Raw genomic sequence first — 18,628 nt, 5'->3', positions numbered from 1 at the left:
GAAAAAGCCACCAAAAACTCTAAATTACGTCCGTCGTGACACATTTACCTCAAACTTTTATTTGTAACACAAAAAATCCTAAACTTGTACGCATGTGACACATTTACCCCAAACTTGTGCTTGTATGACACATTTACTCCAAATTTTTGTTGTAACACTAAAAACTCCAAACTTATATTCGTGTGACACATTTACCTCAAATTTTTGAAGTAAATGTGTCGCACGAATATAAGTTTAGGATTTTCGATGTCACAAAAAAATATTTTGGGGTAAATATGTCACACGGATATAAATTTAGGGTTTTCAATGTCACAAGAAAAAGTTTTGGGTAAATGTGTCACATGAGTAAAAATTTGGGATTTTTGGTGTCACAAAAAAAAATTTAGGATAAATGTGTCATAATTGGCATAGTTCATGATTTTGGGTGGTTTTTTTCCTTTACTTTATGGTACAGTCGATGAAAACTCTAGGCAGTTCCAACTTCCAACGAGCAGGGTAATTTAATGCGAGCGAAGCACTTTTACTCCTGCTCAACAATGCCCGCTGACCCTTCATTCATTGCTCTTTCCACTTTTTCCTGACATTGGCTGAACCCACGATTAACAGGGAAGCAGTTGTTAAACTTTGGCCCAACCTCGAACGTCTTTCAAACATTTTCTTATAAATTGAAGATTATATTGAACATTTATTTATTAATAGATTAGAGATAATGTTGGACAAATTAGAAGTATACAGACGATATCGCATATTGAATCAAAGTTCAAAAATCATATTGTATAAATTAAAAGTTCGGGGACCCTATTGCACTTTGGACCAAAGGTCAAGAACCATTTGTGTTATTGTCCTCTACTAATATCATATTGCCATTTCGAGTAAGATTTAGGTTCCACATGAGATTAAAAACCTTTGAACATTTGTTGTTATATTTGTCAAGAGAGATGATTCAATCCATCAAAATGCCAACAATCAGTCCTCATCTGGACACTTGTACGACCCCTTGAGGGTATATCGATCTTCCCATGGTAACTTGTCTTAATTCGTATACAAAGTCTCGTAATATTTATGATAGAATAATTAAGTATTAAATCACGCTTTCATATAAAATATCAAGCTTTTAGAACATTTGTTGTGGTTTTACAAAATCTCACATGGTATCGTAGCAAGAGGTCATGAGTTCAAATCTTTTCAAGTCATAGTACTAGGCAAAAAGACTAGACTAATTAATAGTTGGCTATGGTTTCATAAAATCTTGCGATTTAAAAAGAAAATAATCATTTTTTTAATTAGCATTTGAAATTCATTATTTTGTGATCGAACGGCAGCTAACCCTGACAGAGGATTCTTTGTCCCATGTGATCATCAAAGACAGATTCATGTGCAAACCTAGCCTTTCGCCTAATGATTTTGTCCCAACACCAACTGAGCCAAACACAGACCCTTGCAGTCCTCGTTCTGGTTGAAGTTTCATTAATGGGAGGAGAGTCCCAGTCACGGTGATCATTCATTGTGGGTTCATCCGTCAGTTCAGTTACACCAGAAGCATCCTTGAAGAAGGTATGGCCTTTGTTGTTTCCTCATGGAGATGTTTCATTAACTGTGATTCCGAACCACTTCCAATACTCGTGCTCCTGTTCAACCTCCAGTTTTCACCACCATCAACAACTAAGTCAAAATACGAATTACGGATCAATGAAGCATGACCTTTCCCATTTTTGATAGTTAATGGTGGAATATTGATTTGGATTGACTAAGCATGCCTCGTTTCGTTTTTTGACGAGGGTCTGAGCTCTTATCTTGAGGGAACGCTGCATATAAATACAAAACTACAAGCAAAACGCGTGCAGCAGCAGATCAGCCTTCTTCGTCTTAATTGTATCCGACGACCGTGTCGTAAAACAATCATAAAGCCACTACGTATACGCGGTATTGCATGCATGTAAATAATTGTTTTCATGCACTTTGAGAAAGGTTATGACTTTTACAACAGGACTCAACAAGCAGATGACGAGGATTTCTTATCCCCTTCTTTGTTTCATTGCCAAAAGAATCAAATCTATGTATCAGCCTGGGAATTGTGTATCCCAGATGATTCTTGAAAACCAAAAGATACCGACAACTAGCCTTGGCAGAACTGGAAAAATTGCCTCTTTCTTCGGCACCGAGGATTTATCAGACCTGGATATTCTAGTTTGTTTTGGAAAAATCAGCAGCAGCACTACAGACAGAAACAAGGCAAGCCATCCCAAGTACATGCGGCCAGCTTCTTGTCCCTGCAGCAACAGCTGCCCCAGACACAGCTCCCGCAACCAGGCCATTTACCTGTATGAAGAGAACAAGAGGTCAAGATAATTCCAATCTGGCATCGAGCTCTTTCTGCAAATAGAAGAAATGAATTAACCATCGCCAACTCTAATGGGCAACAATAAGCTTACGTGTCACAAGAAACTTTTTAAAACAGAGACAGGTAACCCATTGAATGTCATCGTACCGCATGTGATCCTATAACCTTCTCTATCACTTTTACGACCACAGTTAGCCTCGAACCAATCTGGCTTTAATTAGCAGCGACATAGTTGCAAAAGCAGACGATCCGCCATGATATGAGTATGAGACTCTTCTTGTGTAATCCTCTTATCAAATCATACACTACAAAATTTTTGTACATCTGAAAGAAAAAAAGAGGCAGATGTCTCTTGTAGAAAGAACATAATGACATGGGAACTCCAAGGCATCTTTGCCCCTCTCTCAGTCTCAAAGCTATTCCCAAGCAAAAGATAAAGGAGGAAAAGATAAAGACCAGACCCAAAATGCATATGCAAGGAGTCGAGACCTTAAAGATTCGACAGGGGGAAAATGCATGGACACCTAATTCACACATTGTGCTATCTCAATATACAACTGGCACGAAGATCTTGTCAGAAGTAACAACTCGGGGTGCGACATGATCCTTTCATGTTTCTGCTTAAAATTTTCCTCCTAGGATACATTTGCCCAAAGGAAACTAAGGAAATACTCAGTTTTAAATGGAAAAGCTAGCATCATGCCTCGTTTGGCATGGTGAGATACTAAGAACTAATATCTGAATTGCAGCTGAAGCTAGATCAGAAAGCAAAACTTTGGCTGCTGAGGCCAATATAAGGGTGAGTTTGGAAATACTTTGCACAGCAAGACTTTGAGTGAAGGAGCTGGGTAACTGCTTCACACTTGGAGCTTTGAAAAGGCAGGATTTAAGTTCAAAGTACTTCAAAATAATATTACCAAACACCACAATTTTCAGTCGGACCTTTTTTGTTTTTTGGTAAAAAATTAAAGGACTTTAGAAGTGCAAAACTGCCAACTTTTCTAAACTCACCTTAAGACTCATGCCAATTATCTGTCAGCCATTTCTGGGGGAAAGAAGCTTGTTCTAGTCATGACAAAGCCGTTGATCAATCAACTTTGACTCCAAAAGGGGCAGCCATATCATGACCTCCGGCCATTGATATCAGATGTTTAAACCACTTGTCAAAGGAAACTGACAAACACTCCACATTCATGCATTTCACGAGTGCAGTTGACACTGAATGCACACCCTAAAGTGCTAAAGGTTGTCTACATCGATGATGTTCACTATATACTTGAAGCTCAACAGCCAGCTCAAAGGCTGGCTAGCACAAGAGAATATACTGTATCCACGTTAAAGGATTCATTTCACAAGCCTAATAACTATAAGGACCAAGAGCTATAAAAGGATGGAAAGGGATTTAGAAAACTAGAAAGCAAAAGAGCACTACATGCCAAGTGTTAATCATCACCAAGAGAGACAACATGATATCATTCCAAGGCTACAGAAAGTAGCCAAATCAACTTCCTATCCCTGTCCATTCTTTTGCAGATTACTCTTGCAGCTACGGTGCCATATTTAACATACAATACGAAAATTATCATGTGCCTCATGTATGGAAGCATTACTCCTATAACATGCTAACAAGGATCTCAAAGAAATCCTTGCGACGACAACAGTCAATGAAGGCCAGATGCTCTCACCAAACTTTCAAAGTTCCTCTACAGGAATATGAATGGTCAAATGCATGTAAATACCAACAGAACTTAGAGTTTTCGTAAATACATAGTTTCTTCAATTTTAATATGAGCTCCAAAACAGGAAGGACATGTTGCTATGATACTAACCCAATCATCCCTCCTTCGGTATCTCTGTATGCCACAGCGTGTAGCTGTAAAAACTCCAGCAACCAGTCCTAACAAACAAGATTACAAGCATAAGATTGAGAAAAATCGAATCCTTTATTCACAGAATCAAAAGAAAATCTCAAAACAAGAAGCAGGATGAAACATGGTCATTAAACTGAAAAAGAAAGTCCCGCTACTCAAAAGTATATGACCAAGATCAAAGTCGTTTACCAAGGACAAGGAAAGATAAAGCTAGTTACATGAAAGCATGAATAAGCTAAAGCAGGCATCTGATCAACTTAACTCAGGAGGCATCCCTCAAGGTCTGCAGGTATAAGAAAAAAAAAAGGCACGCATCACTGTTCGTCACTAGTCTGAAAGACACTTTTTTCAGGCGAGGAGACATATAAATTCGAAGTGAGCCCCATTATACAAATTCATTCATTTTAGGTATCCTAAGATGACATATCCAAGTATAACACTATGGAACAGTAGCCAGTGATCACACCATCTGCATATGTCCTAATGTGATGCAATCACATTGCCTGCAAGGATGTAGGAAATATGAAGAGGAAACTTTTGCCACCAAACACTACTCAATGCCGCAAGAGCTTGCAAAAGACAGAAACAATTCTCTTCTCTTCCTATTCACAGAGGAGCAATACAAAAGTCAAAACCAATTAGTGATTTCATTTGTTCAATTCATAAAGAGAGCGCGATGCTTGTGCCTGTCCGAAATGCAGTCTCGGGGAATTTTACCGCATTGGAAGCTGAACTTGCTGACCGATTTTGCCTGCCAATCCAATTGACGCAATTGCATAAATAACCATTGAGCGAAAAGCGAGCCAACATACTTCAATAAACGATTTTAAATCAACTTCCATACCACAAAGTAAGCGCGAGGTTTCCCAGAAAGGCCTGCACAAGATTACCAGAGAAAGTGAGAGAAGCAAATGCAATGGCGTAAAGATTAAATTTTGAGGGCTGCAACATAATGGGCTCTTAATTGAAGCCATATGTACCCATTTTCCGAGCATCGTATGGACCTATGCATAATCCCCAGATCGCGCCTGCCTGAAAAGAGACACGAGAAGACACTCGGAATCAAAACTTCTTTTCTCTTTTGCAAATCAACGAACACAGTTGTCTCTAATCTTAACCTTGCTCGTCACGTGCTGGTCGCAGGAAAGGGAAAAAGAAGAGCGAGCTAGAGAGTCGGAAAAACTCACAGTACCGACGCGGAGGATGGAATCCACGGCGAGGGAAGAGCAGGGAACGACGTCGCTCAGCTCGTCCTTCATCTCTCATTTTCCTCGGCGTTGTGATTCAGCAAAAGCGACATGGGAGTCGGCGCATACAGAGCGAAGTCACAGAGGGTGTAGGTTCTAGCAGGGAAGCAACGCCACGACGACGACGACTCCTGGCCGCCGAGAGAAGACCCGGACCGAATCCTGACTGGGACTTCGGTTTGGACTCACAGGTATATTCTTTTGTCTGTCGTATTTTATATCTCTAGATGAAGTCGTTTTTGCATCCTATACCTAGTCCTTATATTATTTTCCGACCACAGATAGATTACACTTTTTTTTGTCCACGTGCTTTTAGAGATGCCCAATTTCCATCCTAGTTTTTAGGGCATAATAACCTAAAATAAATCCTAACTTTAGCTTCAGGTCCAATTCTATCATAAACCTTTATTCGTCTTATAAAAAAAAAACCAACTTTAAGTTAAATCCTAATTTTACTCTAAACATTTTTTTGTCTCATAAAAAATCGTCAATTTTAAGTTCAATTTCAATTTTACTCTGAACTTTTTTTGTCTCATAAAAAATTACTAACTTTTACTTGAGCTTCATATTTGTCTCCGTTAACCTTTCATCCAAAATCATCCTTAGTGATGTAGCATTTTCACGTCATTGCTATAATTTTTTTCGAAATTTCATATCCAAATAGACATCTCTTGGAAATGAATTTCCATGTCAATTCAAATGACAATCTTGTTGGATCCAGGACAGTTAGGGTTAGTTTTCTTCAATTCCTCTTACTCTTAAGAGAGTTCCTTCCATTTCCTTATGGCATCTTCGATTTTGTGCTCAGGTTTCAATCTCTCATGCTCGGAGTCTTCCATCTCTTGCTATTATCAGAGAGCTCACGCTCAAGACACTCGGTTCGGGACCCTTGAACAATTCGTGCTTGCGAGTTTAGAGAAATCTCGGACAAAGGAGTTAATGAGGGTAAGATTGAGACTCAAGTAAAAGTTAGTTATTTTTTACGAGACTAAAAAAAAAATTAGGATAGAATTAAGACTATACCTAAAGTTTGAGAATTTTTTATGGGACAAAAAAAATTTATGATAGAATTGAGGCTGAACTTGAAATTTGGGGTGCTTTAGGGTGTTAGACCTCTCTCCAGTGGATTCATTTTCTATCCTATATTTTATTTTGCAACAATCCTAGTCCTTACAACATTTCCTACTACAGATTAATAGCATTTTTTGTCCATGTGCTTTTAGAGATGTCCAATTTCAATCCTAGGTTTGTTTGTCACAATGACCAAATGAATCCTCGCACAAAACAAGGACTGAAAAGGCGAACCCTTAATATTCAGACAAATTATCGATCGATGATGCCTGCCTGTCCAAGTTGGTCCAACTAGAATCTATTTAGTATTAATTCCACCATTTGCAACGAAGGCATCCTCATTTCCAGTGCAAACCTATCTAAACTCGAACTACTCTTAGGAAAAGTCACAGCCCATCTTCGCAAATTACGAGTACCAAGAGTAATTTACCCCAGAAGTCATTTCATCATCAATGAGAAAGGATGTTCATTCAAATTTTACTCTTTCTTTTTTGCGTTTAAAGGGGACACGCGTCTTAAAAGTACCTATCTTTAAATTTTCAAGGCGCTCTAAATTTATTCGTATCTTTTTTCACAATCGAAAAGTATGTTTTACTTTGTTGGGAAATTATAATGGGATTTTATTTGGTTGGCTTAAATCCGAACAAACGGGTGATTTTCGCTTTTTTTTCTTACATTGTGGCATTTGATTTGACGACGTTTCGATCCCCCAAAAAAAAATTTTTGACAACGTCAAAATAATTTGAAACCTTTGGAAACATGTAATTGTGGACAAGTCACTTGGATTTTTTTAAAATCACATTTTCATTCTTCAAAATAAGTTTCTTTTTTCATTTCGAAATTCTGCAGAAAAAGCAAAATGTGTTTAAAGAAGAGCAGTCCAAACATAAGATCATTTTGGACATCATGACTGTTCGAATCAAAATACTAAACATCAGACTAAGGGACCTGCCCTGCCCTGCCCTTCTCGTTGAAGGGCGAGAGGCTCAATTGTGGATGGCCCGGATCAAAAGCGGAACCCCTCGTCCTCGGCGTGGGACAGAGTGACCATTGCACGTGGTTTTTGCGACCGGTGGGCAAGCGTTTCGAGTTCGTGCCGTGCTTCAATCCCACACGATGCCTCGAACCATCCGATTCTGTGTAATGCACAGAGCCCCGTTTTTGAATCCCATAACGGATCTGCAAACCGAACGTACAATGCCTACTAAAATGATATTGCATCTTGAGTTCTGGAATTATTAACGCACCGGTGGACGACACAGGTTTTCATCAAGACTTGAGTAGTCCCTGAATCGCTCGGGCATCCACACCTCCCCAGAGCACCACCACGGTATCGTTTAGCGGGTGCCTCCGCACGGCGAGACTAACAAAGCAACCCTCCTAGATTCGTCGGTAAACCGAAGTTTTCGTTTTTGTTTGGAATCGGATTGCAGCTTCTAGCATGGAAAAAAGGATACCTCATCTCTTCCAATTCAAGCCCCTGAGCAGGTTACATTACAAGTCTCAATGACAGAACAGTCGCAGTCTCGAAATCCATTATTATGATCATCTTCCTTTGTAATAACGTGAAGCGAAGAATTTATCATTTAGCAAAGGCTAATAAATAGACAGATCTTGAAGTGAAGCACAAATGTTTTTCACAGTATGGATCTATAACCTGGGAAAGATAAGAAAAGCACAGCAGAACCAGGGGCTCTGTTTCTGCTCTGTCTGCTCTGTCGACACAAAATGAAAGACACGGACATATAGGAAACTTTCGGGCTCACGCCGGCCATCTATTAAAGGGAAATGATTTCATGTTTCCACCAGTTTATTTGCAGCAAGATACAACAACAACCACCACCACCTATCTCGTAGAAGCCTGCTCAAATTCATCTAAGAGCTACAGCTCGCATTAGCTATAGCATAAAAACCTTTTAATCCCCCAACAGATCGTCATCTCAACCTCTCACGATGCTTTCTCTGCTCAAACAAGAGCACCAGTGCAAGCCGGAGCCCCCTGTTTCACTGGCGAACTGTATTTCTTGGTGATGAATCTGAAAGTAACCCAGTAATTGAACAATTTCAGTAAGACGGTAAGTGTAAAGTTACGACCTTTTGGTCATAAGTTTCCCTTCCCAGAAGCATTAAAAAATGGCTGGTTCAGGATCTATGGCACAACTCAGTCTAGACTAGAATTGAGATCTTCCAAGATTGTTACCTGAAGAAATCCCTCCACAACAACTCATACATCAACCAGTTAGATCCAGTGCTAGATGAGCCACCGTCGTCGTTCTTGGAGGCAGCAGAGATTACGCTGTCAATCAAGTGATTCAATTGCAATGAGTACTCCTCATATCACTGAGATTTATCTGACCTAAGACAGCCAAACGAGACAAGAATTTAATCTGGTTAGAAGCTCACTTGGAGGCAGTTTTCTTTAGCTCCTCAAACATGGCACGAGGAGAGATACATCCATTGGTAAGCCACGGCGAGATCTTGCAAGAAAAGTTGGCTCCATAGATGTTATCATTGTTGGTCCCCTTGTTTGGCTGTGCCTGGCACTCGGCGGCAAATTTTTTGAGCCTCTGAAGAGCTTCGGCCTCACCTCCTACAATAGAAGGCGCCTTACCGTCCTGCATACATGAAAAAAGCGGCCATCATGCTGTTACCCAAAAAACCAAAATCAAATATAACCAATTCGCTCTAGTGATTACCAAATGATCCATGAAATACTAATACCACAAGTTCAGAGATTGAACAATAAAAAACTAACAAGCACTGTAGTTAAGCTTCGCTCTTGATTTCTGTTACATCTTTCCTCCAGGTAGACGGCGCAAGATCACATAAGAAAAGACAAAATGCTCAAGCTCGAATTAGATAATCATACAAAGCAACCTCCAGAAGATCCAACCAAATTTTGCATCGGACCCGTCTACTTCACTCGGTGAAACATTACCAGCTTCGACCTGTTCAAACTAGGCATCTCAAAGACAGAATCTACTCAAATGGACTGCTCGAGGAACGCTACACTATGCTATGCAGAGGCCAAGATCAATCTCAACGAACCTGTCAACGTATCTAATCGTACTTGGAATTACCGAAATGAGATCGATTTCCCTAAGCAAAAGAGACAAACCTGAGCCATGGAGGCACTAGGATTCACACCCAAGTCCGTCAAGGAAGGCATCTCTCCGGGCTCCACGTCGCCCCTCTTGGGTAATCCCTTCAGCTGGTCCAACGCAGCCATCGTCTTCCTCACCTCCAACCCCTGCACTCTCTCCTTGAAACCGCCGTAGTTCGTCGGCATGTCCTCCACCTTGAACGGCAGGTCGTCGACGTGGAACAGCGTGCTCCCCCAGAAGTACTTGACCTCTACCCCTTCCTCCTTCATTGCGGCCTCGATCCGCTCCTCCGACTTCACCTCATCCCGCGACACCTCGCGGTGGGCGTAAACAGCCTCGGCTCCAACGGCCTTGGCCATCTCCGCGAGCACCTCCTCGGGGCGGCCCACCCTGACCACGAGTTCCGATCCGCGGTCCCGCAGGCTGCGGCGGAGGTCGGAGACGGACTCGAGGAGGAAGGAGGCGCGGTAGGGGCCGGTCTTATCGAAGCCGGACGAGGACTTACCGTAGTCGCGGGGGTCGAAGCAGTAGACGTTGAGGACGGACATGGACTCATTATGGGCGGCATTGAGGCACTCGTTGTCGTGGACGCGGAGGTCGCTACGGAACCAGACGACGGAGGCGCGGCGGAGGCCGGCGGCGCCGGATGGGTCGAGGGGGCGGTGGGGGCCGAGGGTGAGGGGGCTCTGGAGGGGGTTGGCGGAGATGGTGGACTTGAAGGAGATCTTGGGAGGAGAGACGGCGGAGGCGGAGAGGGAGAGGTGGGCGAGGGAGGAGGCCTGGGTGGGGACTCGGGCCTTGGCGGGCTGGGCGGCGGCGAACAAAGACGCAATCTTGGGCTGCTGGAAGAAATGGGTGGCGGGCTGGACGGCGGCGAAGAGGGAGAGGGAGGCGGTGGCGAAGGGAGGAGGGGCGGCGGCGGGGACGACGGCGAGCTGGTGGGTGTGCTCCTCGGGGGCGGCGTTATCTTGGGATTTCTCGGCGAATTGGTGGTGGGAGTCCATGGCCGGAGTGTCACCGAGGAAGGAGATGAGAATGGGAGTGAAATTTGAGGATGGGAAAAGAGTAGGTGAGAGATGGGGTGCGAGGTGAGGGGTTTAATACTATTGCAAATCCTCTGTCCTTCTTCTTCCTCCTCCAACTGATTGACCACCTAACACCTCTTTCGCCAATCTTTCTTGGGCTGCTGCTAACTTTCAATGGCTGGGGGTTTTCTCCTCGGGGCGTTGGGGGTGTTTTGGGGATTCTGCATGTCCTTCGGTTTGGTGCTGTGCGTGAGTGTGGTGCGTCGCACGTGGCTAATCACAAATTGATTATTGACGAGATGGAACAAATGGTTAATACCACGAAAAATCTCAAATTAGTACATTTGTGACAAATTTACCTCAAATTATTTTTTTGACCACATAAAACCCCAAACTGATATACCTGTGACAAATTTACCCTAAACTATTACACATGTGACAAATTTACCCTCCGTTAATTTTCGTTAAATTTAACTCACAAATTTCTGATTTGGTGACACGTGACAATCGACAAGTATACTATTATGGAGTTTTGACCCTCTGTTTGTCACAGGTTTATCAATTTGAAATTTTTCGTGATATTAAATCAATTTAACTCGGGGTAAATTTGTCACAATTGTACCAATTTGGGGTATTTCGTGGTCAAAAGAATTAGTTTATGGTAAATTTGTCACAGATATACTGGTTTAGGATTTTTTGTGGTCAAAAAAATAATTCGGGGTAAATTTGTCATAGGTATACCAGTTTGAGGTTTTTCGTGGTCAAAAAAATATTTTAGGGTAAATTTGTCACAAATATACTAGTTTAGGGTTTTCATGGTATTAACCCTAGAACAAAAGATCTGTGCTTCAATTTGTGAAAATAAATTTATCTTTGAAAAATCAAAAATTATTTTTTAAAATATTATGAGAAATCAACGCTTGGACTAGAGATTATGTGTTTCCGCACGAGAACCCCAAGGCTTATTCTCGGACCCTTGATAGTGGACTCGGGACTAGAGCCCGGGAACAATTAACTACGGTCTACCGAGGCCAGGCCCGAGTTCGAAGAAGCATAGCCCAAAACCCCGGTGTTCAAGCGCAAATCCACAAAGTTGGGCTTGGGGTAACCCAAACCCTTCGAGGCTGGGTGTGGGACCTCAACACCTGTGCCCAAATCAATCGAGACCAAGTTCGAGTACTCGATGCTTATGCCTTGATCCCCAAGATTCACCCACAAATCCATCGGACCAATTTCGATCGTCGAAGTGTTGAGCCCGGTCCGATGGACCCAAGCATTGACACCGGGATCATGGGCCTTGGCCACCATAAACCCCAATTCGGGCTCAAGGGATCCAAGCACGGCACTAGGGTCTTGAACCCGGGTGCCGAGGACCCGGGAATGGGTACTGGGGTCTTGAACCCGACCTCAATGGATCAAGGCTCGAGCGTTAGGGACTCAAGCTCAAGCATCAGGGGGCCAAGCACAGCAGCCGAGTTCCCCGGCCCAAAAACTAGGGTCCCGCACTTGCCCTTTGTGAACACGAGCCCAGCCTCAATGGACTCGAGCTTGTGGTGCAGGGGTATAGGCATGAGTGCTGGGGCCTCAAGCACGGGCGTTTGTGCCTCGACTAGACTTTGTGACCTAGGCCCGAGCATGGGCATCGGGTTCTCTAGCATTTTTTTTGTGGACAGGGGGCGGATGCTCGTGCCTATGCTCGGGACCCAGTGCCCATGCTCCCCGGCACTCGGGTCAAGGTCCATCGAGGTGGAACCCGAGATCCTAGTATCAATACTCGGTATCTCCGGCTACCCATGCACAAGTCACTAGTGTTTGAATAATGCATGTCTATTTAGGAAAATCAAACAATTTTTTCCTTACTCGAGGACATAAAATATTTTCCATTCCATTTTCAGATTTCAACCAAACACCGAAAAATATTACCACTTTCCCGGAGAATAACTTCCTGTAAAATATTCTTTACAAGCATTCTCGCGAAATAACAACTGTTTTAGAGAGTGGGCTAATCCTAGTTAGGTATGCTAAACAGGTTTCGGAAGAGGGCGATAATTACCGTGATCCTTTTTCGAAAATACGAGGTTGTAAACTCAGTTCAAGTTTCTCCCGATCACCGCCTTCGCACCGCCATCCACCGTCCCCACGCTCAATCCACAAAGCGATTATTTGGTGATTAGTCGAGCTACAAAAGTCGTCATACTCTCGAGTCATAAATGAAAGAATCCAGGGATTCGTGGGCAACTTACGCAAACTAATAGAGCGCGGTGCGCAATTGAAGTCAAACCATTCTATGGTTAAATCCTACCCACGTCTACACTAAAGATCTTAGCACCACTTTCTATAACAAGGCGTGTCCTCGTGCAACTCCTCCATGTTACAAACTCTCAATCCGTCGGCACTCTGTGCTCTCTTCTTATTTTTGGGTCTGGTTCCTCTTTTTTGTGTATTCGTTGGGGGTGTGCGGTGTTCCCGGAGATCGAACCCCTGACTTGGTACTCTCCGATCCCAGCCCCTAATCGCTTTGCCAGTAGGGCCGAATGCCTCGTGGGCGGCATTTTATGCCCTCGATACTCAGCATTGACAGCGTGAATTTAGGACAAAGGGTAGCCGGCGTCATGCTCCTAAATTACCTTCTCGTGCACGATTTCGTCCAAATGCTTCCCGTTGACCATTGATCATCCGAACTTCCTTGCGCTTCAAAGGCAAGCCCCACCTTAAAAATTCGTTAGCCCCTCCACGTCAGCTGCGAATGCGACTCAGAGAAATGCTATTATATTGGGAAATTAGGTGACTAGACGCCCTTTACAATATAAGATATAAAATGAAGAAAATAAGAGATCATACGCAAATGATGGGAAGTCATTTCTTCTCATGACAACACACGGAATAGCAATAACCATTCACTAGGAATCTTTATTTTTTGCTTTCCACATCTATTGGCTTGTTGATAGTGTAAATGGAAATTTAAATCCAAGAAGCGAAAACAAAGAAACTGCTCTCGTGGGATTAGCTGGTGTAAAAAGGTAGATTTTATATTCAAGTAACGATCGCGAGGGCCTCTCCGATTATCTTGTGAGTGAAACTTACCAAACGCATATGAAATGAAATTAGAGATTTATATGGGAATGAGCCGAATCGATTCGAAGGCTCGGAATGCTCACATTTGTCCACTGGATTTGTTTTTAGTTTCATTGTTTATTGAGAACCTTTTCTCAATTTATCGCTTCTAAATCGAAAATCTATTGGTGGCTTGGTTCGATAAAGGGCATACCCGTAATTTCATCGATGCCAACCCAATCGGTTTGATCGTTCGGCCTAAAGAGTCGGAGGGCGTCTCATTTGTCAACTCGGTGAGGTCTATTCCAACCGATGGGGCTCAGATCGCACAATCTGTTCGATTTGGTCGATATGATTCTATTCATCCACCGGTTCAATGCTTGCTAAGATGACGTCTCGAAGAAGATAATGGTGTGTCTGCTTTTTATCATCAAATTATTAAGTTGGATGATACGTGAAAATTGACGGGTGTATAATTTGGGGTTTTTACCCTTTTTTTGTCACATGTATATCGGTTTGAGATTTTTCATGGCGTTAGCCCAATTTAACAAAATTTAGTGGAGGGTAAATTCGTCACATGTGTACCAGTGTGGGTAAATTCGTCGGAAAAAATAGTTTGAGGTAAATTATCATAGGTCTATTAGTTTATGATTTTTTATAGTTAAAAAAATAATTTAAAATAAATCTATCACAAATATGCTAATTTAAGATTTTTCGTCATATTATCTCTAAAATAAAAAGACGTATCAAGGTGCAAAGACAAAGCGCTGGTGGAGAACTTTTTCTCGATCCATCGCTTGCAAAAAAAAATAATAAAAAAAAAACATCGAAAATTTATCGGTGGCTTGGTTCGATAAAGGGTACACCCGTAATTTCATGGATGCCAACCCAGTCGGTTCAATCAACTCGGTGAGGTCTATTCGGACCGTTTGGAGCTCCAGACCGCACAATCTGTTCGATTCGGTCGGCCTGATTCCATTCAGCCACCGGTTCGATGCTGAAACGACGTCTCGAAAAAGATAGACGCTGGCTCGGTGCTCGGGGCAACCAGGGTCCAGGACATTGACTGCGGATTGAACTCGGCTCAACAGGCGTCGTAGAAGTTCCTCCCCATAGAGGCCCACGTATAGAGAGCGAAAGACGGGACGATGAGACCTTCGATTCAGTTCGCTGTCTGACCATGATGAGAACGGAGTATTTGATGGGGTTCGGAGTTGCCCCAGCCACTCCTGCCTGGCGGCCGAAGCTAATGGGTGCTTATGCTGTTCGACTGAGAGCAAAACTCGGCGACGAGAGTGAACCATTCCTCCAATCTGCCCTCAATGCCGCGTCTCTTCGTTTCCGAGAGACCCTTCAACCAGGCAAGTAGATTCCTCTTCGGTTTCGGCTTTAGGCATTTCATCGAACACGGTGAGGGCGTGATAGCGATGGTGTCATGTGTTTTGGCCTCCTGTTTTCTCAGGGTTATACGCTGGACTTTGAAAAATGAGAGGAAAATTAAAAGTAAAAGGAATATCTTGGCCACGAAGGAAGGTCTCTCTTGCGCGTATGATATTAAGTAACGGAACAGGACTGGAACGGAGGAAATAAGGATACGAGGCTAAGAATGAAAGAAAATGAAATGTAGATTTTCAAATTTATGTTTGGTTTTAATGAAGGCAAAAATGATAAATAATAATAGAACGAGAATCGCGATTCCAGTCCAACCTTCATGCCCTTTTAGTGATTGCTAATTAGTTGGTCTTCCTTATGTTAATGTCTAAGCCTGATTGTACTCTTTTGAATATGTTTATTAGCTTTGGAGTAGTGCTTACCTCTGAATCCACCACTTCTATTATGAAGATTCATGTTGTAGACATTGCATTGGCAAGCTTGAGATTGATTAATGCCTTTGTTCATAGAGCCTCTTTTTGTCGATCCATATGCCGGTTGTTTTGTCTCTACTGATAATGAAGTGGACATGAAGAAGCAGACACACCATTATTGTCTTGCAACTAAATATATCGATGACAAGTTGCTTCATACTATCCATCGTATGGATGGGCTCAAGCAGGTAAATTTTGCTCATCGTGGCAGGACAAACTAAACAACAGTCGTTATTGGAAAACATTATTGCTTTCTACTTACGTTATGTAGATTGTTTTGCTAACAGATGGCATGGATACTCGTCCTTATAGACTTAATTGGCCAAGTTCAACCTTGATATTTGACATATCTCCAGATGAATTGTACAAAAAAGCAGCCGAAAAACTTGAAGGTGCCCTTTTTAACTGGTTTGGTGGTTTATGAAGTTTCGAATTAAAGATTTGATGCAAGAGATTTCCTTTCCGCATTCTTCATGAGCTCCCATCTTATATAGTTTGTGTAGGGATAGGCCGTGTAATGGTGTTTACGCAAAAGAACCATGTCATATTCACTTACCAAATGTTAGTTTAAGCTGTGAGATTTTTTTGAAGAGTCATAGTGTTGGCTTTTGGTTTCCCGCCATCACAAACTCCTTATATGTTACAGAGATTTGTCTTTCCTTCATGAGCTACATTGTTTCAATGTCCAAACTACCAGGTGTTGGGGCTAAAATTTCAAGAAGTTGCTTGTTCTATCACATCCCCTTGGTGTCATCCAATTTGCAGCAGGTTTTGCACACACAGGGCTTCAATGGAAGTCGACCAAGTATATGGGTCATCCAGGTAATGTTCTCCTTGGAACTGTTCAAGCTGATGATGGATGGCAGAGTGGAGTTGTGGAATGAATTTAGTAGCTCATTTATGTATACTCTTGCAGGGCTTGCCTCTTATAAATGTGACAAGTTTCAAGGATATCTTGTTTGTTGTTAGTAGTATGGCCATGAATGGTAGCCTTTTCTTGGGGGAGTTGCCTGGCTGGCTGGCAGAGACTGGAATCGGAAGAAATGTGAGCTTTTTTAGTAGTTTGATGGTGGTCTCAAATTTGATTCATGTATACATGCAATTCATATATCCTAGCCATTGACAGTTTATATGAGACACTCAAACGTTAGGGTTTCTCCTGGTTAGTTTGATTCTGGAAAATGGATGGACAAGCTTTTCATGAGCAATGGTTTTCGAGTGAACATAATTAGCTACGACGAAGTTGCAAGGAACTTTGGCAAGCAATTGACATCAGAAGAATACAGCAAAATACTATTTGTTGCAGAGCAGTTGCGATTTTCTGATGCCCAGGTATGATGGCTTGTCTCCTAGACCACCTTTTGCTCCGTCTCCAGCTGTTATTTAAGCATTCCCTCCATGTATTTATTGGTATTCCAAGTCAATTTTTTTGTTAAACCACATTCACATCAATTACTCTGTGCTTTGTGAGAATTTGATTTTGCTTTGACTAAGATAAGTACTTTCTTTTGGTCAAAGATAAGTACTTCTGATGGTGATATATAAGCTGGAGGGGCATGCAAACAGTGTGTTCATTGACTCATTTTGTTAAATTACACCGAGTGAACAACTATCTTGGAGAATGGAATGGCATTGAATTGTCCTTTCCTTTAAACAGTGCATGATTAATATGACAATAGTCCTATGATTGCCCTACTATGCATCTTTATGAGGTGATATTTTTGGAAAGATGGCTTCTGTTCAGGTCCATAGAATTCATTTTCTATACTTAATGTGTTTGTTCTGAGGACAAATAATTCGTAGACCATCCTGCCTTGCTTTCTTCACTGTGTAAAGCCTGAGGACCTGAGACAAGAGATGGGTCGACTTAACTATATGTCTGGTTTCCTCATATTCATGTCAAGGAATGACTAGATTTATATTCTGACTCTGCTGTATTCAACACGATGGCAGATGGAAACGTGGAGGAGAGAATTCCAGAGAGTCGAGGAAGAGGGGGATGAAGAAGGATTTGAGGAACTCTGAGATGCAAAGGCAATCTTAATCCCTCTATTCCTTCTCTTTGTCAGAGGCTTCAACGCCTCTCCCATTTGCTGTTGTCAGAAATAGTATGTTTGTTCATTTTTCTTCACTTTTTGATGTGTATGTGAATATACCTTCCTCAACCTTTTGGCTAAGTATGCAGAATAATTTAAGATGTGAAATGAACAAACACATGGTTGTGTCAAATTTATGTTTCATTTGTCATTAAACGGTAGGTCGCGATTGGAAGATCGCCGTTCTAGGGGATTCCCGGATTCCTCTCACCTCATTCTGAGCAGATGTTTGCATCTGATGAAGATGGTCCCTTTTCTCTCTGTAGTTTGTGGGAAACAATCTATTGGTGGGAAATAATGGCATAACATTTTATTGAGCGGATGCACATATGATATTCGCTTAGTTCCTCAACGGCTTTAACTTTTGGCGATTCACCAGCCAAGGAAGCACTTGCTGTGTGCCCGCTGCTGGACGTTGCGATTTCAAGATAGTACTAGAAGAATAGTTTGGAACTTCAGTATGGAATCCCTTTTCCAATTGCTTGCTTAAGCATTTTGGGGAAGAATGTCCATTCCTTACTTAGATGAAGAAAGGCAATACTTTTTACTCTCTCTCTCTCTCTCAATTCCTCTTTGAACATATTCTCTGTGCAATGTTATTTTATGTATGAGCAATTTAACATGAGATAAGCATTCCGATGTAGCATAGGAGAATGCTTCTCAACTCGGATCATGGAATAAATAGGTCTTCTCACAAGATGTGACGGTTCAAATCCCTTTGATTTAAATTGAATGCAATGAATACTTTAGGCAGGTCTCGCGTGGTCCCACGAGATCTGGCAGTTGTCGAGCACAGGGTAGGCGCTAGCTTTCCACTCAGGGAAGGCTGGCAGGAGAGACAGGGAGAGAGACCCATTCCTAATAGTGAAATGGTGGACCTGCCGAGACCCGAGTAGGAGCACCACCTAACCCCGGAGGAGGGAAAGGGTAGTTAACCACCAGAGAAACAGTAGC

The 18,628-nt window shown here is 42.3% G+C and overlaps 3 protein-coding genes across 5 annotated transcripts; 1 reads left to right on the top strand and 2 right to left on the bottom strand.

The window, feature by feature from the left end:
- Nucleotides 1-1,839: 1,839 nt before the first annotated feature.
- LOC115750210 (outer envelope pore protein 16-4, chloroplastic) lies at nt 1,840-5,606 on the bottom strand. Its single transcript, XM_030687407.2, has 6 exons — nt 5,400-5,606; nt 5,193-5,244; nt 5,057-5,088; nt 4,930-4,963; nt 4,171-4,238; nt 1,840-2,319 (listed from the first exon to the last, which is right to left on the bottom strand). Exons 1-6 carry the CDS (start codon nt 5,469-5,471, stop codon nt 2,185-2,187), a joined length of 393 nt encoding a protein of 130 aa, XP_030543267.1. The 5' UTR covers nt 5,472-5,606; the 3' UTR covers nt 1,840-2,184.
- Nucleotides 5,607-8,084: 2,478 nt separating this feature from the next.
- Nucleotides 8,085-10,749, bottom strand: LOC115750205 (blue-light photoreceptor PHR2). The gene is made up of 4 exons (XM_030687397.2): nt 9,649-10,749; nt 8,934-9,145; nt 8,731-8,826; nt 8,085-8,566 (listed from the first exon to the last, which is right to left on the bottom strand). The coding sequence occupies exons 1-4, from the start codon at nt 10,636-10,638 to the stop codon at nt 8,497-8,499; spliced, it is 1,368 nt and encodes a 455-aa protein (XP_030543257.1). The 5' UTR covers nt 10,639-10,749; the 3' UTR covers nt 8,085-8,496.
- A 3,916-nt stretch (nt 10,750-14,665) lies between these two features.
- LOC115750208 (O-methyltransferase 1, chloroplastic) lies at nt 14,666-17,948 on the top strand. Of its 3 annotated transcripts, XR_004016450.2 has the most exons (8): nt 14,666-15,074; nt 15,615-15,766; nt 15,850-15,970; nt 16,276-16,400; nt 16,495-16,623; nt 16,746-16,910; nt 17,532-17,686; nt 17,837-17,948. XR_004016450.2 is itself a non-coding variant. In XM_030687402.2 (7 exons), exons 1-7 carry the CDS (start codon nt 14,894-14,896, stop codon nt 17,601-17,603), a joined length of 945 nt encoding a protein of 314 aa, XP_030543262.1. In that variant the 5' UTR covers nt 14,666-14,893; the 3' UTR covers nt 17,604-17,775. The 3 variants fall into 3 exon arrangements, 2 of the variants coding, with proteins under 2 accessions (XP_030543262.1, XP_048127982.1); XM_030687402.2 differs by lacking the exon at nt 17,837-17,948 and having other exon boundaries at nt 17,532-17,775; XM_048272025.1 differs by lacking the exons at nt 14,666-15,074; nt 17,837-17,948 and adding an exon at nt 15,128-15,198 and having other exon boundaries at nt 15,556-15,766; nt 17,532-17,775.
- The last annotated feature ends 680 nt before the right edge of the window (nt 17,949-18,628 follow it).

Source organism: Rhodamnia argentea, chromosome 1 (assembly GCF_020921035.1).
Source record: "Rhodamnia argentea isolate NSW1041297 chromosome 1, ASM2092103v1, whole genome shotgun sequence".
Taxonomy (NCBI): domain Eukaryota; kingdom Viridiplantae; phylum Streptophyta; class Magnoliopsida; order Myrtales; family Myrtaceae; genus Rhodamnia; species Rhodamnia argentea.
The sequence above is the reverse complement of the archived record's forward strand: the minus strand, read 5'-3'. Positions and strand labels throughout refer to the sequence as shown.